This window comes from Mesoplodon bidens (assembly GCF_964165515.1).
Source record: "Mesoplodon bidens genome assembly, chromosome: 14".
Lineage (NCBI taxonomy): Eukaryota > Metazoa > Chordata > Mammalia > Artiodactyla > Ziphiidae > Mesoplodon > Mesoplodon bidens.
Genome location: NC_138170.1, coordinates 9119421 through 9139373, shown reverse-complemented (window position 1 = coordinate 9139373; position 19953 = coordinate 9119421). Strand labels below are relative to the sequence as shown.

At 39.6% G+C, this 19953-nt stretch overlaps 1 protein-coding gene across 1 annotated transcript in view; it reads right to left on the bottom strand.

Annotated features, from left to right (window-relative positions):
* Positions 1-19953, bottom strand: part of DNAH6 (dynein axonemal heavy chain 6) — a 274144-nt gene that overhangs the window by 10121 nt on the left and 244070 nt on the right. The window contains exons 68-72 of the mRNA XM_081255033.1: positions 19112-19250; positions 13944-14063; positions 13285-13406; positions 5370-5499; positions 2572-2699 (exon numbers count right to left, since the gene is read on the bottom strand). Of these exons, the coding sequence (XP_081111159.1) occupies positions 2572-2699; positions 5370-5499; positions 13285-13406; positions 13944-14063; positions 19112-19250 (639 nt within the window). The remainder of the gene's footprint in view (positions 1-2571; positions 2700-5369; positions 5500-13284; positions 13407-13943; positions 14064-19111; positions 19251-19953) is intronic.

Sequence of the window (19953 nt, the reverse complement as noted above, 5' to 3'; positions counted from 1 at the left end):
CACAAGAGGCAGTGATAGAAGAGAGGAGTTTTAAGTAGCTATGCCCTTAGGATCTGAGGAACCATTTACAGCAGAGCTCAGGAAAAAGGCCCTCAGCCAGAGCCAAAACAACACTCCATCTTAGACACCCAAAATGGAAAAAGGTAGCAGAAGAGTTATCTAAGATTCATGGAGAACACTTAAGTCAGAGAGCTGGAGGCGCCAGGCTGCTAGTGCCTTCCAAATCAGCGTAGACAGAGGTCACACTGCAGCCAGTTCTCTCAGAGGAGGCAGCTAACATGTAGTCCTATTCAGTGGGAAAGGCGCACATCAGAATGTTCTCCCTTATGGCTAGCGGCCTCGTGTCTCCCAGGACTTGCCCCGTCTCACAGTTCTGTAACCGTCTGGAGGAGAGTGAGCTCACCAAGATGGCAGCCCGAGGCCCCGGATGCTCCCGCCCTCCCTTGGCCTTATCACTACCACAGTGAGGTCTTGCTGTTTGCTGGGTGAGGTGAAAGTGAGGCTGGGACAGAGCCAGGGCAAGGCAGGACAGGGCAGGGGTCAGGATGAGGGAGATCTCTGGTGCAGGCCCAGCATACAGTGGTGGGCACCACCCCTCCCTGCAATGGGAGTGCTTGGCTATGACTCCTGATTGCCTTGCAGGCTGCTTCTCCCAGGGCTCCTCTCTCTTCTACTTTTTTTTAGGTGAATTCTTCCATTAGTGGTGGACACTATTGTTTGACCAGAAGAAGTGACCACTTTGTTCCTGTGAGCCACATTCGTTCACTTGCATGTTCAAAGATTCATGGAGGATTTAGGACGTGTCAGGCACTGGGGAAAAAGAGATGACTTATACACTAGTCTCCTTCTCTTCAAGTTCATTGTCTACTGGGGGAGCCATACTCATGGAGGAGTAATTACAAAACAAGGTGGTACATTGTACACAAATACAGTGATGGACACAGACACCTCAAGTGATGGAGCCCTGAGGAGGGGTCCCTGTCATCTGGTGGGGGAGGGAAGGGCTGGTGTTCCAGGAAGACTTTGTGAGGAAGTGACATTTGGACTTGTCCATCTTTAAGTGGGTGAAAGGCCATACATGATGTGGAAGAGGCCAGAGATGAGCAGCATCCATCTCCTCTTCCTCCTCTGAACAACAGTATCCTCTTAGTTTTATCTGGGCACAGAGCAATCCAATACAGATATTGGGACTACATTTCCCAGCCACCCTTGCAGCTGGGGGTGTTGCCATGTGACCAAGCTTTGGCTAAAGGGATATAAGAAAAAATGATGTATGCAACTTCTAGGTTACATTTTTACGAGGAAGCTGCTCTCCCTCAGCTCTCTTTCCCCTGTCCCAGTGGCTGGCAAAAGGGGACAGTTGGAACAGCCACCTTAGTCCCAGAGATGGAAGCTACCTGTTGAGACTGGAAGAGCCAGCCCTCCAGCTGAGATTCTTGGATGAGCTCATAAAGCAAGATTAATTACCTGTCCTAGACAGAGCTTTGTCTGGGCTCTTAACTGAAAGAGCGGTGAATTTCTATCCTGTGTTGGCCACTGTATTTGGGGATCTTTATCACAGCAGCTTCCTCTGTACCCTGATTTATTCAATGTAGAAGGTAATAAGCTCTGACCTGACTACCTGGCCTGCTGACACTGGTTTACCTAACCAGATGCCATAGACCCAAGGTGATGATGTCACATATTCAGCTGACCCAGTGGCCCCCTAACCCACAAGCCTGGGTATTGCCAGACGACCAGAAACATTTGGAGACTTTGCTTTCCTAATAGGGAAGAGACGATCTTTAAAAGATCTACCCTAGCAACACTTCCCAATCTTATCACTGAGCCTTGATTCTGTGCTAGATATTTGGTTCCCTGCTTGGCAGTAGAACTTTTCCTGTTACTGCTCAATATTTGGTTTCTAATAGTTTCCCTTACTAAAGTTATGCACAGAGACAACAGGAAGTCCTGTAGCCAGCATTACAAAGTCAACGCCATTCAGAAAGTATTCCTGAGCATAAGGCAAAGGTCTAAATAGTTGTTCTTAAATTTTAGTTGCACTGACATCATCTGGGGGAGTTTATTTAAAATTCATATCCCCAGGAATTCCTCAAGGAATCCTAACTCCATAGGTCTGAATTGGAATCAGGGAATCTACATTTGAACCTGCAGTACAGTGGATCCTAATTTAGGTGTTTTGTGGCCTCCAATTTAAGAAACTCTGGTTGTCATAGTCTTCATAAAGACTATGATATTAAAAGCAAACTAGCCATCAGGAACAAGCACTGAATCTCTCTTAACTGAGTGCTTAGGTCCCTGGTCAAATTCCTAATGAATCAACGGTAATTCTAAGGGTGCAGGTTAGGATAATGAAGGGTTTGTAATGCCACATAGTCACTAGGCCATTATTAGAGAAAGGGAACACAGACTAGAGGAGGGTGAATTCAGATTTAGACAAGATGGGCTTGAAGGGTTGTTAGCATATCCAGATGGAAATGTTGAAGTGATGGGAATGGAAACTTCACATTGTTATACACTCTGCACAAAGCTTTGATACCCAATAGCAAGGATAGCAGTGAGCGTGCATACATGTATTAGCCTCAGCAGATGGTTAAACCGGTCCACTTCTTGTCCAAGAACAGTGGTCAAGGAGTTAAGGCGTCCGTGAGAATCCTTGACATAAAGGCTCTCAGAAGCGTTCTCCATCTCCAGAGTTTCTGAAACACAGACGGCTGATTCATCAGATCAATTATTGTTGATTTCTCTCCTTATCACATTGCTATTGGAATGCACTTATCTTAACCTTTCTTAAAGCCAACTTCTCTTGTCCCTGGGGCCTAGGCTGAGTGGGAGTCAGGCCCCTTGGACTTCAGTGGCAAGTGCTACCTGGTAGACAAGGGACATCCCTGAGATCAGAGGTACCAGGGGTCCTGAGTCGTCTCCTCTGCCTTGTGTGTATGCGGCGTATGCAAGCCTTGCTCTTCCCTACACACCCGTGTTGCATCTAAGAGAGGAGGGGTTGGGGGCAGGACACCCCCCAAGAGAGGAGAGAGACAGCATTTATCCCAGGTTACTGAGTATTGTTCAAAGGGACTGACTGGATTGTGAAATGGGTCCATGTTTCAAGCTGGATCGAAAATTGTGCTCTTCTTTTTCCCTACAATCCATCCAGTAGAGGTTCATATAAGCTCTAAAAAATGAAGGCACTGCATTTTCCTTACATAGATGAGTAAAGTGTGAGAAAACAAGTGGCTCTGAGATATGTACATCAATTTCCTCTTAACCACTCACATTTTGGCTGCTGTAGAAAAATCACACAGCAGTGTGGGTAAGTGCAAGCTCTTGGGTCCACAGGGCTGCGGTTACATGCCTACACTCTTCTCCTTTTGTCAGTCCCCTCGGGCTATTTGGAACCTCAGTTCTTTTGTTGAGCCAATTGCACCCCTGCCCCTCAGTCTCAGCAGATGGCATGGCTTATCATTTCACAGTAAAAGTACAAACTTTATGAAGTGTGGAGAGAAAAACCTCCTAGGTGTCAGTGGAACTCTGTGAAACAAGTATACTAACTTTCCATCCATCTTCCATCCATCCATCCATCCATCCATCCACCTTCATCCCTTTTTCCACCCAGTCCTCCATCTTATGTTTATTAAAAATGCTTCCTAAAATAACTCAGTTGCTTCAATATCAACATAACTCTCCACTCAAGAAGAGAGTCTTTTGCGGGGCTGCTTTAGGAGGAACATAACTGACTTCTGAGGTCACACAGATCCTTTCTTTTCTGGGGGCCTTCGTAGTATTGGCAAGACTTACTCTGTGTTCCTTTGATGTAATAAGAAATATGTATTTTGGTCTTTGTCCCCAGCTTCTGGCCAGAGCCCCTAAAACTCTTATAATTTCCTCATTGATAAGAGTGATAGGAGCATCATTTCTATAATTGTTGGTTTTTGACCCCAACTCCTGAAATAGCTCCTGAGTGATGAAGGTGAAAGGAACAACTTTTGTTATTGATAACAAGCCCCTTTTAACCACACCTGAGTGTATGTTAATGAGATGACTCTTGGACCACCCCTAAAGATGAGGGGCTGGTTGTCAGGGGAAATAACCATGTGATTAGAGAGTTGGAACTTCTAGCTCTACTCTGACCTCCTGGGAGAGGGAAGGGGCTGGAGGTTAAGTTAATCACTAAAGCCAGTGATTTAATAAATCATGCCTACATAATGAAACTTCCATAAAGACCTAACTGAAGGGGTTTGGAGAGCTTCTGGGTTGGTGAATGCATCATGTGCCAGGAGGGACAAAAGCTCCTGCCCTTGGGACTCTTCTGGACCTTGCCTTATGTACTTTATCTCGCTGTTTATCTTTATCCTTTATTATATCATATAAAGTAATCTGGTAAATGTAAATAACCATTTCCCTGAGTTCTGTGAGTGGTTCTAGAAAATTACTGAACCCCAGAAGGGGGTTGTGGGAATCCTCGATTTATGGCTGGTTGGTCAGAAGTACAGTCACAACCTGGGGACTTGTTGGCATCTGAAGTGGGGACAGTCTTGTGGGACTGAGCCCTTAAACTGTGGGGTCTGTGCCCACTCTGGATAAAGTCATAACTGAACTGTAGGACACCCAGCTGGTGTCCAGAGAGTAACTGCCTAATGTAGGGGGAAAACCATACACTTGATGCCAGAGTATTGTGAATAGAGACAGGAACACAGTTTACTTTTACAGTCACTAGTTTTTTTTTTTTATGCCTCATCTTTTTTTCCCCTATAATGACATTTCCAACCATGAACAATATATTAAGACATCTAAATCTACAGTCACTCTAAGAAAAGTGTGAAAGTGGATCTCTGTGATTATTCAGGAAGATTCCCTAACTCACTAGAAAACAAAGTGAAATAATCTAGCCACCTCTCTTTTTGGAGAAAAAAAAAAAAGAAATGGATTCCAGAGCAGGGCTGTCCAATAGAATATTTTATGATGATGGAAATGTTCTCCATTGGCATTGTTCAGTATGGCAGCACTTAAAATGTGGCTAGTGCAACTGAGGAAATGAATTTTAAATTTAATTTAAAGTTTAAATAACCACATGTGGCTAACGGCTACTGTCTCGGACAGTACAAGTCTAGAGATACTAGAAAACTCAGGAAAAAGTCTGGTTAAAGTTACATCGAGCTAGAAACCAACTTGTTCCTCATGCTTCTGGCAGTTAAGATGTCAAGGTGCTATAGGCTTCTCATCTATAAATGGAGAGCTCTACATCAGAAGAGCTCTCTCTGTAAAGAAAAAATCTGCATAATAAGCAGATTTGGACACCTGCCTATCACTCAGCTTTCTGAGTTTATTCCTAAAAGTCCCGTTGTACATATGTGCTAGGAATTACTTACTACCTGGAACTCTGGTCCGGACAGAAGCAACGAGTTCTTGGACAATCTCATCATTGCTCTTTCCCTCTCCACCAGAAGATGACCTTGGCTGAACCTCAAGTATGGTGTTGATTAAAGTGTTGGTCTCTTTGTACTGTAATGGTGAGAAGAGACAGAACAGTGAAGAACCAAATTCTCAAAAAAATAATTTTGCACACGTAGTTTATTAGAGAAATAATGGCAGTGGCCAAAACCAAGGGAATTTTATATTGAAGATATAGTTGGTAAAATGTGCTCATTGGAAATGATAGTGTTTAGTTCTCAGTGTTATAGTTAAACATTTTTGGTTGAACAACAATGTGAATTTACTGAATGTCATTGAACTGTATACTTAAAATGGTTAAAATGATAAATTTCATGTTACACGTGTTTTACCACAGTAAAAGATGGTTAAACAGTTTTTGGCTAATAATTTAAAAGGCAGTTATGAAAGTGAGGAAGAAATAATGAGAATTCAGTTTTAGAACATACTTTTATTTAAATAACATTTTCTCAAGGGAACCCCCTTACACTGTTGGTGGGAGTATAAGTTGGTGCAGCCACTATGGAAAACAGTGTGGAGGTTCCTGAGAAAACTAAAAAGAGAATTACCATATGAACCAGCAAACCCACTCCTGGGCATATATCCAGACAGAACTATAATTCAAAAAGATACATGCACCCCTATGTTCATAGCAGCATTATTCACAAGAGCCAAGACATGAAAACAACCTAAATGTCCATTGACAAATGAATGGATAAAGAAGATGTAGTACATATATACAATGGAATACTACTTAGCCATAAAAAAGAATGAAATAATGCCATTTGCGGCAACATGGATGCAACTAGAGATTATCATACTAAGTGAAGTAAGTCAGAAAGAGAAAGACAAATACCATATGATACCACTTATATGTGGAATCTAAAATGTGGCACAAATGAAACTATCTACAAAACAAAGAGACTCACAGACATAGAGAGCAGGGGGGTGGGGGGTGGGGGAGAGAAGGACTGGGAGTTTGGGATTAGCAGATGTAAACTACTATATATAGGATGGATAAACATTGGATAAACAATGGATGGATAAACAAGGTCCTACTGTATAGTTCAGGGAACTAGATTCAATATCCTGTGATAAACCATAATGGAAAAGAATATAAAAAACAGAACGTCTCTATGTGTATAACTGAGTCACTTTGCTGTACAGCAGAGATGGGCACAACATTGTAGGTTAGCTATACTTCAATAAAAAAACCCAACATTTTCTCAATTAGAAAAGTATTATGGGGAATTCCCTGGCGGTCCAGTGGTTAGGACTCCATGCTTTCACTGCCGAGGGCATGGGTTCAATCCCTGGTTGGGGAACTAAGATCCCACATGCCATGGGGTGCAGCCAAAAAAAAAATAGAGTGGTAGAATTTAGAAAAGTATTATAGCTTATTATTGAAAATTTAGAAACACAGAAAAGTATAAAGAAAAATTATTCATGATCTTGCTTTTCAGAGATATTTATAACTTTAGTTTACCTCCCCCACCCACTGGACATTTTCTGTATATGTGTGCATATAGTTTTAAATATTGAGCCCATACAATTTATGTAGTATTTATTCTTTTTCAATTTCATAAACATTTTCTCATACCGCTGAAAAATCTTCATGAGGCTTGTTTTAAGTGACTGATCCTCGGTGGTTTGAATGCACTATAATTAATATAGTTGTTTATTTACTTTTTGGATATTTCTATTTTTCAAATTTTTTTTAGAACTCTGTGAATAGAATATCTATATATGAATTTCATCCACTATCATTTACATTCTTTAAATGATATATTACCAAAGGCATATTTTTAAACTGTGTATTATTACATTGATTTCTAACAACACTGTATCAACTTACACTCCCAACAATAGTGTATCAGAGGACCTGTCTTTCTGTCTTTGTAAGAATTGCTATCATTGCTTAAAAAATCCTTTCCAATTTGATGGACAAAATAGTTTTTCACTGGTTTGCACTTCTTTGAGGATTAGTAGAGTTAAACATCTAAAAAATAAGTTCATTGGCTATCTGTATTGTCTTTATAAATTATTTATATATTTTGTACATTTTTGATTTTTAGTGTTTATTACTATTGATTTATAGGAGATAATTCTATAATAAAGATAACTAACTATTTTCTATTTTTTTCTTGTTGTAAAATACACATAATATAAAATTTGCTATCTGCACTATTTTTAAGTGTACAGTTCAGTGATATTAAATACACTAATAATGTTGTTACCACCATTCATCTCCATAACTCTTTTCATCTTGGAAAACTGAAACTCTGTACCCATTAAACAATAACTCCTCATTTCCTTTTCTCACCAGCCTCTAGCAACCACCATCCTACTTTCTGTCTCCAAAATTTTGTCTACTCTAAATACCTCATATAAATGTAATTATGCAGTATTTTTCTTTATTTGACTGGCTTATTTCACTCAGTGTCATGTCCTTAAGGTTCATCCATGTTGTGCAGAATTTCATTCCTTTTGAAGGCTAATAATATTCCATTGTATGTATACACCATTTTTTCCTATCCATTCATCCACTGATGGACACTTGGGTTGCTTCCATGTTTTAGTTATTGTGAATAATGCTGCTATGAACATGGGTGCACAAATATCTGTTTTTGTCCCTGATTTCAATTCTTTTGTGTATATACCCAGAAGTGGAATTGCTGGATTATATGGTAAATCTAATTTTTTTTTTTTAAGGAACTGCGACACTGTTTTCCACAGAGGCTGTGCCATTTTACATTTCTCTTTGGAGGAATGTCTATTCAAGTCCTTTGCCCATTTTTGAATTGGGTTGTTTGTTTTTTTGTTGTTGGGTTTTAGGAGTTCTCTGTATACTCTGGATATTAATCCCTTATCAGGTATATAATTTATGACTATTTTCTCCCATTCTGTGGGTTGCCTTTCTCTCTGTTGAATTAAAATGAAAAAATTAAAATAAAATAAACTTTCATGAAGTCCAATTTGTCTGTTGTTTTCTTTTGTTATTTCTGCCTTTGGTGTCATATCCAAGAAATCATTGCTAAATCCAATGTCATGAAGCTTTTTGTCCTGTTTTCTTCTAAGAGTTTTATATTTTTAGTTCTTTTTTTAAAAAACGTCTTTATTGGAGTATAATTGCTTTACAATGGTGTGTTAGTTTCCGCTGTATAACAAAGTGAATCAGCTATACATATACATATATCCCCATATCTCCTCCCTCTTGCATCTCTCTCCCATTCTCCCTATCTCACCCCTCTAGGTGGACATGAACACCAAGCTGATCTCCCTGTACTATGTGGCTGCTTCCCACTAGCTATCTATTTTACATTTGGTAGTGTATATATGTCCATGCCACTCTCTCACTTTGTCCCAGCTTACCCTTCCCCCTCCCCGTGTCCTCAAGTCCATTCTCTACATCTGCATCTTTACTCCTGTCCTGCCCTTAGGTTCATCAGAACCTTTTTCTTTTTTTTTTTAGATTCCATATATATGTGTTAACATATGGTATTTGTTTTTCTCTTTCTGACTTACTTTACTCTGTATGACAGTCTCTAGGTCCATCCACTTCACTACAGATAACTCAATTTCATTTCTTTTTATGGCTGAGTAATATTCCATTGTATATATGTGCCACATCTTCTTTATCCATTCATCTGTCGATGGACACTTAGGTTGCTTCCATGTCCTGGCTGTTGTAAATAGAGCTGCAATGTACATTGGGGTACATGACTCTTTCTGAATTATGGTTTTCTCCGGGTATATGCCCAGTAGTGGGATTGCTGGGTGGTATGGTAGTTCTATTTTTGGCTTTTTAAGGAACCTCCATACTGTTCACCATAGTGGCTGTATCAATTTACATTCCCACCAGCAGTGCAAGAGGGTTCCCTATTCTCCACACCCTCTCCAGCATTTATTGTTTGTAGATTTTTTTTGTTTGTTTTTTTGTGGTAGGCGGGCCTCTCACTGTTGTGGCCTCTCCCGTTGCAGAGCACAGGCTCCGGACGCGCAGGCTCAGAGGCCATAGCTCATGGGCCCCGCTGCTCCACAGCATGTGGGATCTTCCCAGACCAGGGCACAAACCCGTGTCCCCTGCATCGGCAGGTGGAGTCTCAACCACCGTGCCACCAAGGAAGCCCTGTTTGTAGATATTTTGATGATGGCCATTCTGACTTGTGTGAGGTGATACCTCACTGTAGTTTTTTTTTTTTAGATAAACTGATTTTATTTTATTATTCATTTATTTATTTATTTATTTATTTTGCGGTACGCGGGCCTCTCAATGTTGTGGCCTCTCCCGTTGCGGAGCACAGGCTCCGGACGCGCAGGCTCAGCGGCCATGGCTCACGGGCCCAGCCGCTCCGCAGCACGTGGGATCCTCCCAGACTGGGGCACGAACCCATGTCCCCTGCATCGGCAGGCAGACTCCCAACCACTGCGCCACCAGGGAAGCCTCACTGTAGTTTTGATTTGCATTTCTCTAATGATTAATGATGTTGAACATTCTTTCATGTGTTTGTTGGCAATCTGTATATCTTCTTTGGAGAAATGTCTATTTAGGTCTTCTCCCCATTTTTGGATTGGGTTGTTTGTTTTTTTGATATTGAGCTGCATGAGCTGCTTGTATATTTTGGAGATTAATCCTTTGTCAGTTGCTTCATTTGAAAATATTTTCTCCCATTCTGAGGGTTGTCTTTTCATCTTGTTTATGGTTTCCTTTGCTCTGAAAAAGCTTTGAAGTCTCATTAGGTCCCATTTGTTTATTTTTGTTTTTATTTCCATTACTCTAGGAGGTGGGTCAAAAAGGATCTTGCTGTGATTTATGTCATAGAGTGTTCTGCCTGTTTTCCTCTAAGAGTTTTATAGTGTTTGGCTTTAGGTCTTTCAGCCATTTTGAGTTTATTTTTGTGTATGGTGTTTTAGTTCTTACATAAAGTCTTTGATCCATTTTGAGTTAATTTTTGTATATGGTGTTACGTAAGGGTCCAACTTCATTCTTTTGCATGTGGATGTCCAGTTTTCCAAGTACTGTTTGTGGAAAAGACTGTCCTTTCCCCGTTGAATGGTCTTGACACCCTTGCCAAAAATCATTTGACCATATATGTGAGGGTTTATTTCTGGGCTTTCTATTCTACTTCATCAGTCTATATGTCTGTCTTTATTCAGTACAAGTGTTTTGATTACATTAGTTTTATTGATTTCAAATTTTATCCCATTGTAGTTGGAGAAGATAATTTGTATGATACTTATCTTTTTAAAACTATTGATACTTAATTTGTGGTCTAACATATGGTCTATTCTGGAAAGTGCCCCATGTGTGGACAGTTAACCTTTTCTGTTTTTGTTGTTGTTGTTTGTCTGTTTCAAAGATGTTTTGCTTTGTCATTTGTCTTTTAGTTTTCTTATGACCTTTGGATATACTCAAATGTTCTGGCTCTTTCTAATGTGATTTATTTTTCAATTGCCTTTTATGCTTAGAAATTCCTTTTCCAAGGTCAATTAAATATTCTCAGTTGTTCTAGTTTTTTTTTTAATTCAGAAACATGGTATCTTCTTATGTATATTTGTTGGAACCTCTTAGAGGTTTTCTTTATACCAGTCACAATGCTCGTTATCCACTTACCTGAGAAAAGAGTTCAGAACCTGGGATTACAGATCTTGATTGTAAAAATTATATTTTACATAATAGATCTTCTTTCAAACATTACTTTTGACATATTCATTAGGTCCTAAACACATATGTGACATTATTTGCTTAATGTTATAGTTAAATAGTTTGGTTTCCCTGCTCAGTGCCAGTTGTTTAATATTATGACTTTTCCATTTTAGTTCTTGACTTCTTGGTTAGACAAAAGTCTTGAAACATTTAGTGCAGCCAGGCTCAATTTTCTTTACTAGTCTCTAGTACGCATCTATGTAAGTATAGTTTGCTGGTCTGAGGAAGGAATCATTTGTATCTTTTGCATTAAATCTCTGTTGATGGCAAGAGGCAGAATTGTCTAACTTAAACCAGCTAAAGCAAAGAGAAGGGGTCTGTTGGCACATATAGCTGGGAAGAAGAGGACACAAGTTATGTGGGTTTCAGGCATGGATGGATCTAGCACTCTCTCTTTTGTGCATATTTGGTTGTTTCTCTCATTCTTTCCTATGGCAGATGACCTTCTTCCATTTGGTAGGAAGAAGAGGTAGGTGGGTCAGGGATGAGGGCACAGAATGCTGCAGATATGCAGCATCGTAGCCAGTGATTACAGAGGAAAGAAATTTTCCTCCCTCCTCCATCCTAGGGTCTATATATCCTATAAAGGAATCTCTTGCACCTAGTGTGGGCCATGTCCCTGCTCCTTGGACCAATTCCAGGGGCTGGGTGAAGTTGTGCTGCCTTTGGCCAGGCCTGAGTTACATGCCTACCTCTGTGAAGGTAGAGAGTGGTTGGAAGTTTTACCAGAATCTAATGGAATGAGGAAGGGGAAATTTTCCCAAAGGAAAGAGGTGGGAGTAGGGGATGTACTGTACCAGAAAAATGGAGGAAGGGAGGCTGGGAAGAAAAACATAACTTGGGGCTCACTACATGCCTACTGTCTCATTCTCAGTCATCCTGAACCAATGAAAACATAAAAAACTACATTCCCAGGTATATACTGCCAAGAGTGTTACTCCACCCGAAAGTCCTGTGCTTCTCACGGGATACAGTGAGCCTACCATTTCCACATTCCTCTCTCCCTTCTCTCACCTCCACACCCACCCACTCCAGAACAAACAGTCAGATAATTGAATATTAACACTAGGTTTGGCCACCTCTTTTTCCTCCTGAACGTAGAATCAGGAAAAATAAGATATTCCAACTCTTCACTGAATAGCAAAGCAATTTTTAGGGCAGAGAACATGACATAGGTCATGTCGTGTTCTCTGAGAACATGATCATTGAGAATTTCCACTGTTGTTTTGCATGGATTCTTTGATATCTAGGCAGACCTTACCCTCTAATTTGTCTCTAACTTGCAAGGGCCAAATTTAAGTTGAAAAGAAAGGTGATTCCCTTCAGCTTCGTGAGGCCAACCTAGTCTCCAACCTTTAGAGTATTCCAGGGCTCCAGGGACATACCTCTTTTCGTGTCTTTGGTTCACCTAAAGATGCCAGACTATGACAGATAATAAAACTGGAAGGGTATGTAATGGCCCGGTCATGGGGGATCCTTGATTGCCATACTGAGGAGCTCGGACTACCCTTAGGTAATGGTGTGGCATCAGAGGGTCTTGGGGGAGTAAAATTGTCCAGTTTGCTCTTTGGACCTACTGCTGTGGTCTGGTACTGTCACCTTGATGAACTGTACTTTTATTTTTTAATTTAATTTTTAAATTATTTTTAAAAATTGAGATATAGTTGATGTACAATATCACATAAGTACATGTACAATATTACATAAGAACAGTGTTTTAATTTCTCTGCCTTGGATATTTGCTATTGTATTTTCATAACCTACTCATCTGGGGGAGGTCCATAACTCTTTGTGAAATATGTTACAAATATGCCCAGCATGGAGGGAGAAGTGCAAAAGAAAAAGGATGGTCTGGATTATCATCCAAATCCCCATGTTTCAGGAGACTAGCAGGTAGATTATGGACTAAGCAGAGGCTGGAAGGTGAGGGGGTGGCTGGTGACAAGAAGATGAATGACGATTTTAGGATTCTGTGAAGGATCCAGGGGGAACAGGCTAAATTGGAACCAGATGTTGAAGTCGAGGTGAAACATTTATTTCATTTATTTATTTAAGAAGATTATAATTTACAGAGCCAGTGAGGTGACTACTGATGTTTCAGGTTTATATACACAATATGAATGTGTCTTTTAAGTTCAAAGGCCACATACCTGGAAAACTAGGTTGGCATTTTCATGCATTCCAAATATTTCTGGGTCATCTATCAAAGGCAGGTTTTCAATGTAGTCTTTAAACTCTTGTAGGCTGTCAGCCAAGGGTGCAAAATAGATACCTGTTATTGAAAACACAGAAGGCGATATGTCTCAAATAGATGAGCTTTGAGTACTGCCAGGTTTGGTGCTTCTCTGTCTGTTCAGATCGTGGCTATAATCAGCTGCCTCACAGAGAAACAGGGATGGTTTTACCTCGCCTTCATCTCTGTGTCTAGTTTCTTTACCTTTTCTTGAGGCCTTTACATCTAATCAGTGTCCTAAACTTTCAGAGTGTTAACCTGCAGAACATTTCAAGGTTCTGAGAACCCAGGGATATGCTACTGAGAGGTGTGTTCCGAATTTACGGAACTTTGAAAACACACTTAGAATACCACCCATTTTAGAGCAGAAATAATTCAAAATGATTATTGTACAATAGGTATCTTTGTACTCTTACAACCAAAGCCATTTTGAAGGTGGTCAAGCATGAGGATGGGAGGGTGTGGGGTCTGGGTTGTGAGGACTGGACACAGACAGCTCCTGGATGGAAAACTGAGAGATGCTGTCAACGACTTCTTGGAAAAAGTTGTTTTCCATGATATTGAAAAGTCACTCACCTGATTCAGAATATTTATAATCCTCTTGTAATGTTTCAGGAGAAAAAAATCTTTTCAAAACAGTACGAAGGCATCTTTGATCCCAGGTATCTGTAACTCTACCACCATATGTAATTTCACCTGAAAAAGAATTTTGCATTTAAAAACATTGTTTGCTTTTAATTGATATGCATACCCGCATTCTAATAGGTTTATTTATTCACACATTTATTTGGTACTGAAAGTGGAAATAGCACATTGAGTTTCTTCTATTACTCCACCCCCAAAGATAATAAAAGTCAACTTTTAAAAAGCAGAAAAAAATCTAGTATATGTTCTCTCCCCTAATTATTTTGCTTTTCCCAAATAACTGAAACTAAAGCCAGTGAGATCTGTTTACATATTTCTTTCTTCTTCCTGTTTTTTTTCTTCAAAAATATTGATTTTGTGCCTTATCCCATCATTGACTGTAGTATTCTAAAACAGACATACTTTCCATGAACCACTGCTTCTTTTGGGGGCCAATGAGCTAAATGAAACCAAAACATTTACAACAAGCTATTCAAACTCTATACATACCTTATAAATCATTGATATTAAGCCAAGGAAGAAAGATAGATCCATATGAGGGAGACAATTTGCCTCACAGAAATTATGTTATGGGGAATTACAATTTATTGGTATCCCATCTCTTTCCACAGAGAAATTATGCTCCATAGTCATCCCCAAGTTACAAGTAGGAAAGATATCTATTCTGCATTGGAATGATTGTACTGCTGGATGATATAATTCCTTGGAAAAATTCCAGACCCATTGCTACAATTCATTATTCACCTCTGTAGTGTTCTGAAAAGGATTTTACTTATGATACTGATATTGCCAACTTCTGAATCCTTTAAATGTTCATCCATTCTCATCTCCATCTCTTTCATTATGTCAAGAAGATTTTTTTTAAAAAATTCTTTTTCAAGCTGAGATGGTTGGTTGACAGTAAGTTATTTGTGTTTGGAATCTCAGTAATTTATTTCTTCCAGGATAGTAGCGTCCTGGCTTGCACCTATCTTGCCTCTCCTGTTGAGGCACTTCTGGTCAGTCTTACTGGCTCAGCCACTTAGAGTGAGGATGTTGGGGAGTAAGTGCCAGAGCTGATGATCAAGTAACTGACTCCCTGTATTAGCAATTCTAAGAGGGAAGAAAGAGATGCTGCTGTACTTTCCTGAGAATACTCTTCAGTCACTCTCTGGGAAATCTTGCAACACAAAGTGGGGTTAAATCTTTGTGGTGGGTCCATCTAGCTTCAGACTAACTTGGATCCTGAGGGCTAGATGGGAATATAAAGGTCAAGTTTCTTCAATTGCATCATGGTGTCTGGGAAAGGAGGGTAGCCGGGAAAATGCAGACTCCAATAATTAGTCACTGGTGAGAGGAAAGAGTTGCCCTGAAGTGCATTATTCTAAAAAAATTTCGGGGACTTCCTTGGTGGTCCAGTGGTTAAGACTTCATGCTTCTACTGTAGGGGCCCTGGGTTTTATCCCTGGTTGGGAAACTAAGATCCCACATGCCGTGCGGCAGGACCAAAAAAAATTTTTTTAAACAAAAATATTTATGTTTTGAGAAGAAGCACGGAAATATTTGCTTTAAAAATCATCAGACTTTGTGATTCTGCATCCAGATTTAGTGTTATGTTTTTCTTGGATCAAAGTGAGTAAACCAGAGACTCGAATAATTTGATTCAGGGTAGACGACTCAATTTTAGGCTTACTTTTAGGAAGGAGTCTTCTGGGTTTAGAAGACAGATGTTGGGAGGGGGCGTCTACCATTCACGTCAACCACCTGTCCTGGCCCAGGCATCACAGTTCCTGAGGGTCTTGTTGCAAATCCTGATGTGGTGTCTTCCCCTTCTCTTCCATTCTTATCCCTGTGGGCTGGCTCAGAGATGGCCCGACACAAACTGGATAGGCCTTAGGTTTGGCACTGTCTTTGCCCACTTTGAGCTCAGAGCTGTCTCTTGGACTTAGGCATCACTGTAGCTTACTCTATAAAATTTTAAGGACCGACCCCCCCCACCCAACCCCAAATACCTTCCTATATTTAAAGCCTCCTTAATCTTTCTCTGTTTATTCTCTCCTGTCTCGTCTCCCCCTTGGTGTTGCTGTATCCCCTTGTTCAATTCTTCACCTTGCTTTTGTTATAGCTTTATAAGCGGTTGCACCTGTTCCCAGCCTAAAAGACTATAATTGCCAACCGTTGCTTATAAGGTAGAGCCCAAATTTATTAACAACACACACAGGCCTTCAAGATGTGCCCACAGATCACCTTTTTTTTTAGTTTTGTTGAAGATAAAGCTTTCCTCCATATACATCTCTTCTTTATACTCTGCTCTAGCACTCATGAACTACTCACAGTGTCTACAGGCATGCCACATCCCGACGCTGCTGAGCTTTACCATCACTGTTCTCTCTGCCAGTGTGCTCTCCTGCCTCTTCTCTCCTGCTGAGCCCAACCTACCATTCAGTGCCCCACTCAACCATTGCCTCCTTGGTGGAGCTTTCCCAGATTCCTCCAGGTAGCGTTATTTGCTCCTTCTGAATTCCCACAGCATTTTCCATACACTTCTATTTTCGTAATTGTCATACCATATTATCATTTATTTATTATCTCCACTCCACGAGTTTTTGGTAGGCAGGGACTACATCATCTTTGTATTTCCAGCATTTAACATAGTGGTACTAACCTGGATTTTCTGGATTAATCCATAAATGACTGCCTAAAATCCCACCACAAGCAAATATCATTGCCTGGATAAAGCGTTGCCTTTTTTTCTCCTATTGTTTTTTTTTAAACATTTTTGATGAGCTACACCTTGAAAATTATGTCACTTAAGATTTACATGTATAATTAAATGGTTTTTAGTAAATTTACAAAGTTGTGTAACCATCACCATGATCTAATTTTAGAACATTTCTATCATCCCCCCAAATAAATCTTGTGCCCATTTGCAGTCACTGTCCATTTCTTATCCCTGGCCCCATGCAATCACTATCTTACTTTCTGTCTGTATATTTGCTTTTTCTGGAAATTTCACATAAATGGAATATACAACATGCGATATTTTGTGTCTGGCTTCTTTTACTTAGCATAAAGTTTTTGAGGTTTATCCAAGTTGGAGCATGTATCAGTACCTTATTACTTTTTTATGGTGGAGTAATATTACATTTGTAATATTGTATGGATATACCTCACTTTATCCATTCATCAGTTGATAGACATTCATGTTGCTTCCACTTCTGGGGATTATGAATAATGCTGTTATGAACATTTCTGTACAAGTTTTGGTGTGGACATGAGTTTTTATTTTCCCTGGTATATAACTAGGCGTGGAATGGAATTTCTGGGTCATATGGTAAACCTATTAAAACATTTTCCAAAGCAGCAGCAACATATTACATTGTCACCAGCTATGTATGAGGGTTCCATTTTCTCCACATCCTTGCTAACACTTGTTACTGTCTTTTTTTTTATTATAGTCATCCTAATGGGTGTAAAGTGGTATCTCATTATGGCTTTAATTTTCATTTTCCTAATGACTAAGTGAGCTTATTAGGCATTTGTATGTCTTTTTTTGCAAAATGTACGTTCAAATCTTTTGCCCATTTAAAAATTGGATTATTTTTCTTCTTACTGTTGTTGGAGTTCTTTATATACTTCGTATATAGGTGCCTTATCAGATATATGATTGCAAATATTCTCTCTCAGTCTGTGGCTTCCTTTTTCACTTTCTTGATGGTGTTTGCTGAAGTGTAAAAGTTTTACATGTTGAAGAAGTTGAATTTATTATTTTTCTTTTATTGCTAGTGCTTTTTATGTCATATCTAAGAAGCCATTATTAACCCAAAGTCATGAAGGTTTACTTATATGCTTTCTCCTAAGAGTTTTATAGTTTTAGCTCTTATATTTAGATATATCACTCATTTTGAATTAAGTTTTTGTATGGTGTGAGATAAGAATCCAAGTTCATTCTTTCGCAGATGGATATCCAATTGTCCCAGCATCATTTATTGAAAAGACTCTCCTTCCCCCATTGAATTGTCCTGGAACCTTCAGCACAACACTGAATAGTAGTGATGAGAGCAGATACATCTTTGTCTCATTCCTTTCTATCCTTTTCAAAACACGGTTACTTCCACAGCAGTAGAAATTGAGGTAACCAGAAAGGTCAAGTGTTCTAGGAGAGAAGGAAGGGAGAGAAAAGCTAGGAAGCAGAAAATTCAGGATACATAGAGGGTGCCAGAGAAGGATTCTGCCTAACTCACTGTTACGTTAAGCAATGTTGGCCACACAGGAGTGGCTGAGAGCAGGAGTACAAAGTAGCTTCCCAGGTTCCATGCCCACTTCTCTTGGTCCACCTTGGGGATGGGTCCTCATCCATTTCCATACTGTTTTGCTGTCCTTCACTCAAACATGTTCCAAGGTGTCACGTGCTGTTCGAGGCTCTAGGTCAGCTGATACCTCTCTGCTGTTCCCCATTTCCCTTGTTCACCAATGAAAACCATCCATTCCCATTCTGCTCTCTCCCTCCCTCACCTCCCAGTGGGAATCTGTTCTTCATTATTTGGGTCTACATGGTCTAAATTGTATCTGATTTTGGCAGTAAGATCTCATTTGGCCACAGTTCATATTTGTTAAAAATTGTAATTCCTGAAATAGTTTTTCCTTTTTCGTAAGTACCCCTAACGCAACAGGTCTCGACTAGTCAATCATGTTTAGATTTTTTGAATTTAAGAGCACAGACTCTGGAGGCTGGACTGCCTGCCTTTAAATCTTGGCTTCACCCTTGTTCTTCAGGTTCCTCGTGTGTAAAATAGGGATATAATAGTTTTCAACTTATAGGGTTGTTGTGAGGATTAAATCTGCTAATTCATGGGACATGCTTAAAACATGCTTAGCATGTAGCAAGAGCTATCTAAGTTTTTGCTATTATTATTTGGGAAAACATTCATCCCATTTCCTATGTGTAAATATTCTTATGATATTCTTATCATGGTCTTATCTTCTCAAAGGCAGTATCAGAAGTCATCACCACCGTCACCAAAGGCTTGGGAGGACATCGTTTTGGTATAAGCCAGGTGGGCATAAACCAACAACTGTGTGGTGCACAGCTGGACATCAGACCATGTGGGCATACTGACCAGTGATGTAAATCAATGCATCCCAGGGAATCTTTCCTTCTTGACAGTAAAGGTTGAGGTTCAGTAAAGCACATTCCCTGTCACTGTCGTTAAATTCATAGCAGATATTCCAACCAAGAGGGCCGAACTTTTTTCTCTCCTAGAATAGAAAATGAAAATGGTCTTAAAGTTTGATAAAATTAATTGTGTAAAATACTGAAAACTAAAAGGTTTCTGTTGAAGTTGAGCATCCTCATTGTGTAAAATCGGTTAAAATCATGACATTCAATTTGAGCCAGGCTTTCAGTTTGGCTGTCACCAAACAGGGCAGGCACCTCTTCCTCCAACAGTGGCCTTTTGTCAATTTTCCAAAAGAAAATTTTATATTATGAGAAATGTGAAAATGTGATAGACTTGTCAAATGAACATTTGTTCTTCATGGTAAAATAAAATATTTCTCCATCAAAATAGGGAAAACTAACCCACCTAGAGTCTTTTGGCATAAAAATATTGACACTAATCACCCATCTGGTGGAGAGAGCTGCCCCAACTCTTCTAAGAAGTCTATCATCCAGGCTTTTCAGTCATGTGTGATGTGCTGCTTACAAGCTGACTTCTCTATATTGGCCTTTTTTTTTTAAACTGATACCCAGAATCTCAATTCTTGTTTCATAACTCCCCATAGTGAAATCTTTCCCTTTCTTTGTTATCTCCCTATCTCACCTAATTTCTTAATTCTAAACTACTAATTGTATCAGAGGATTGGTCCCATGTTCCCTCCTCTTTTCTTAAATTTATTTTTTATTAAAAATTTTTATTATTTTAAAAATTTAATTATTTATTTTTGGCTGCATTGGGTCTTC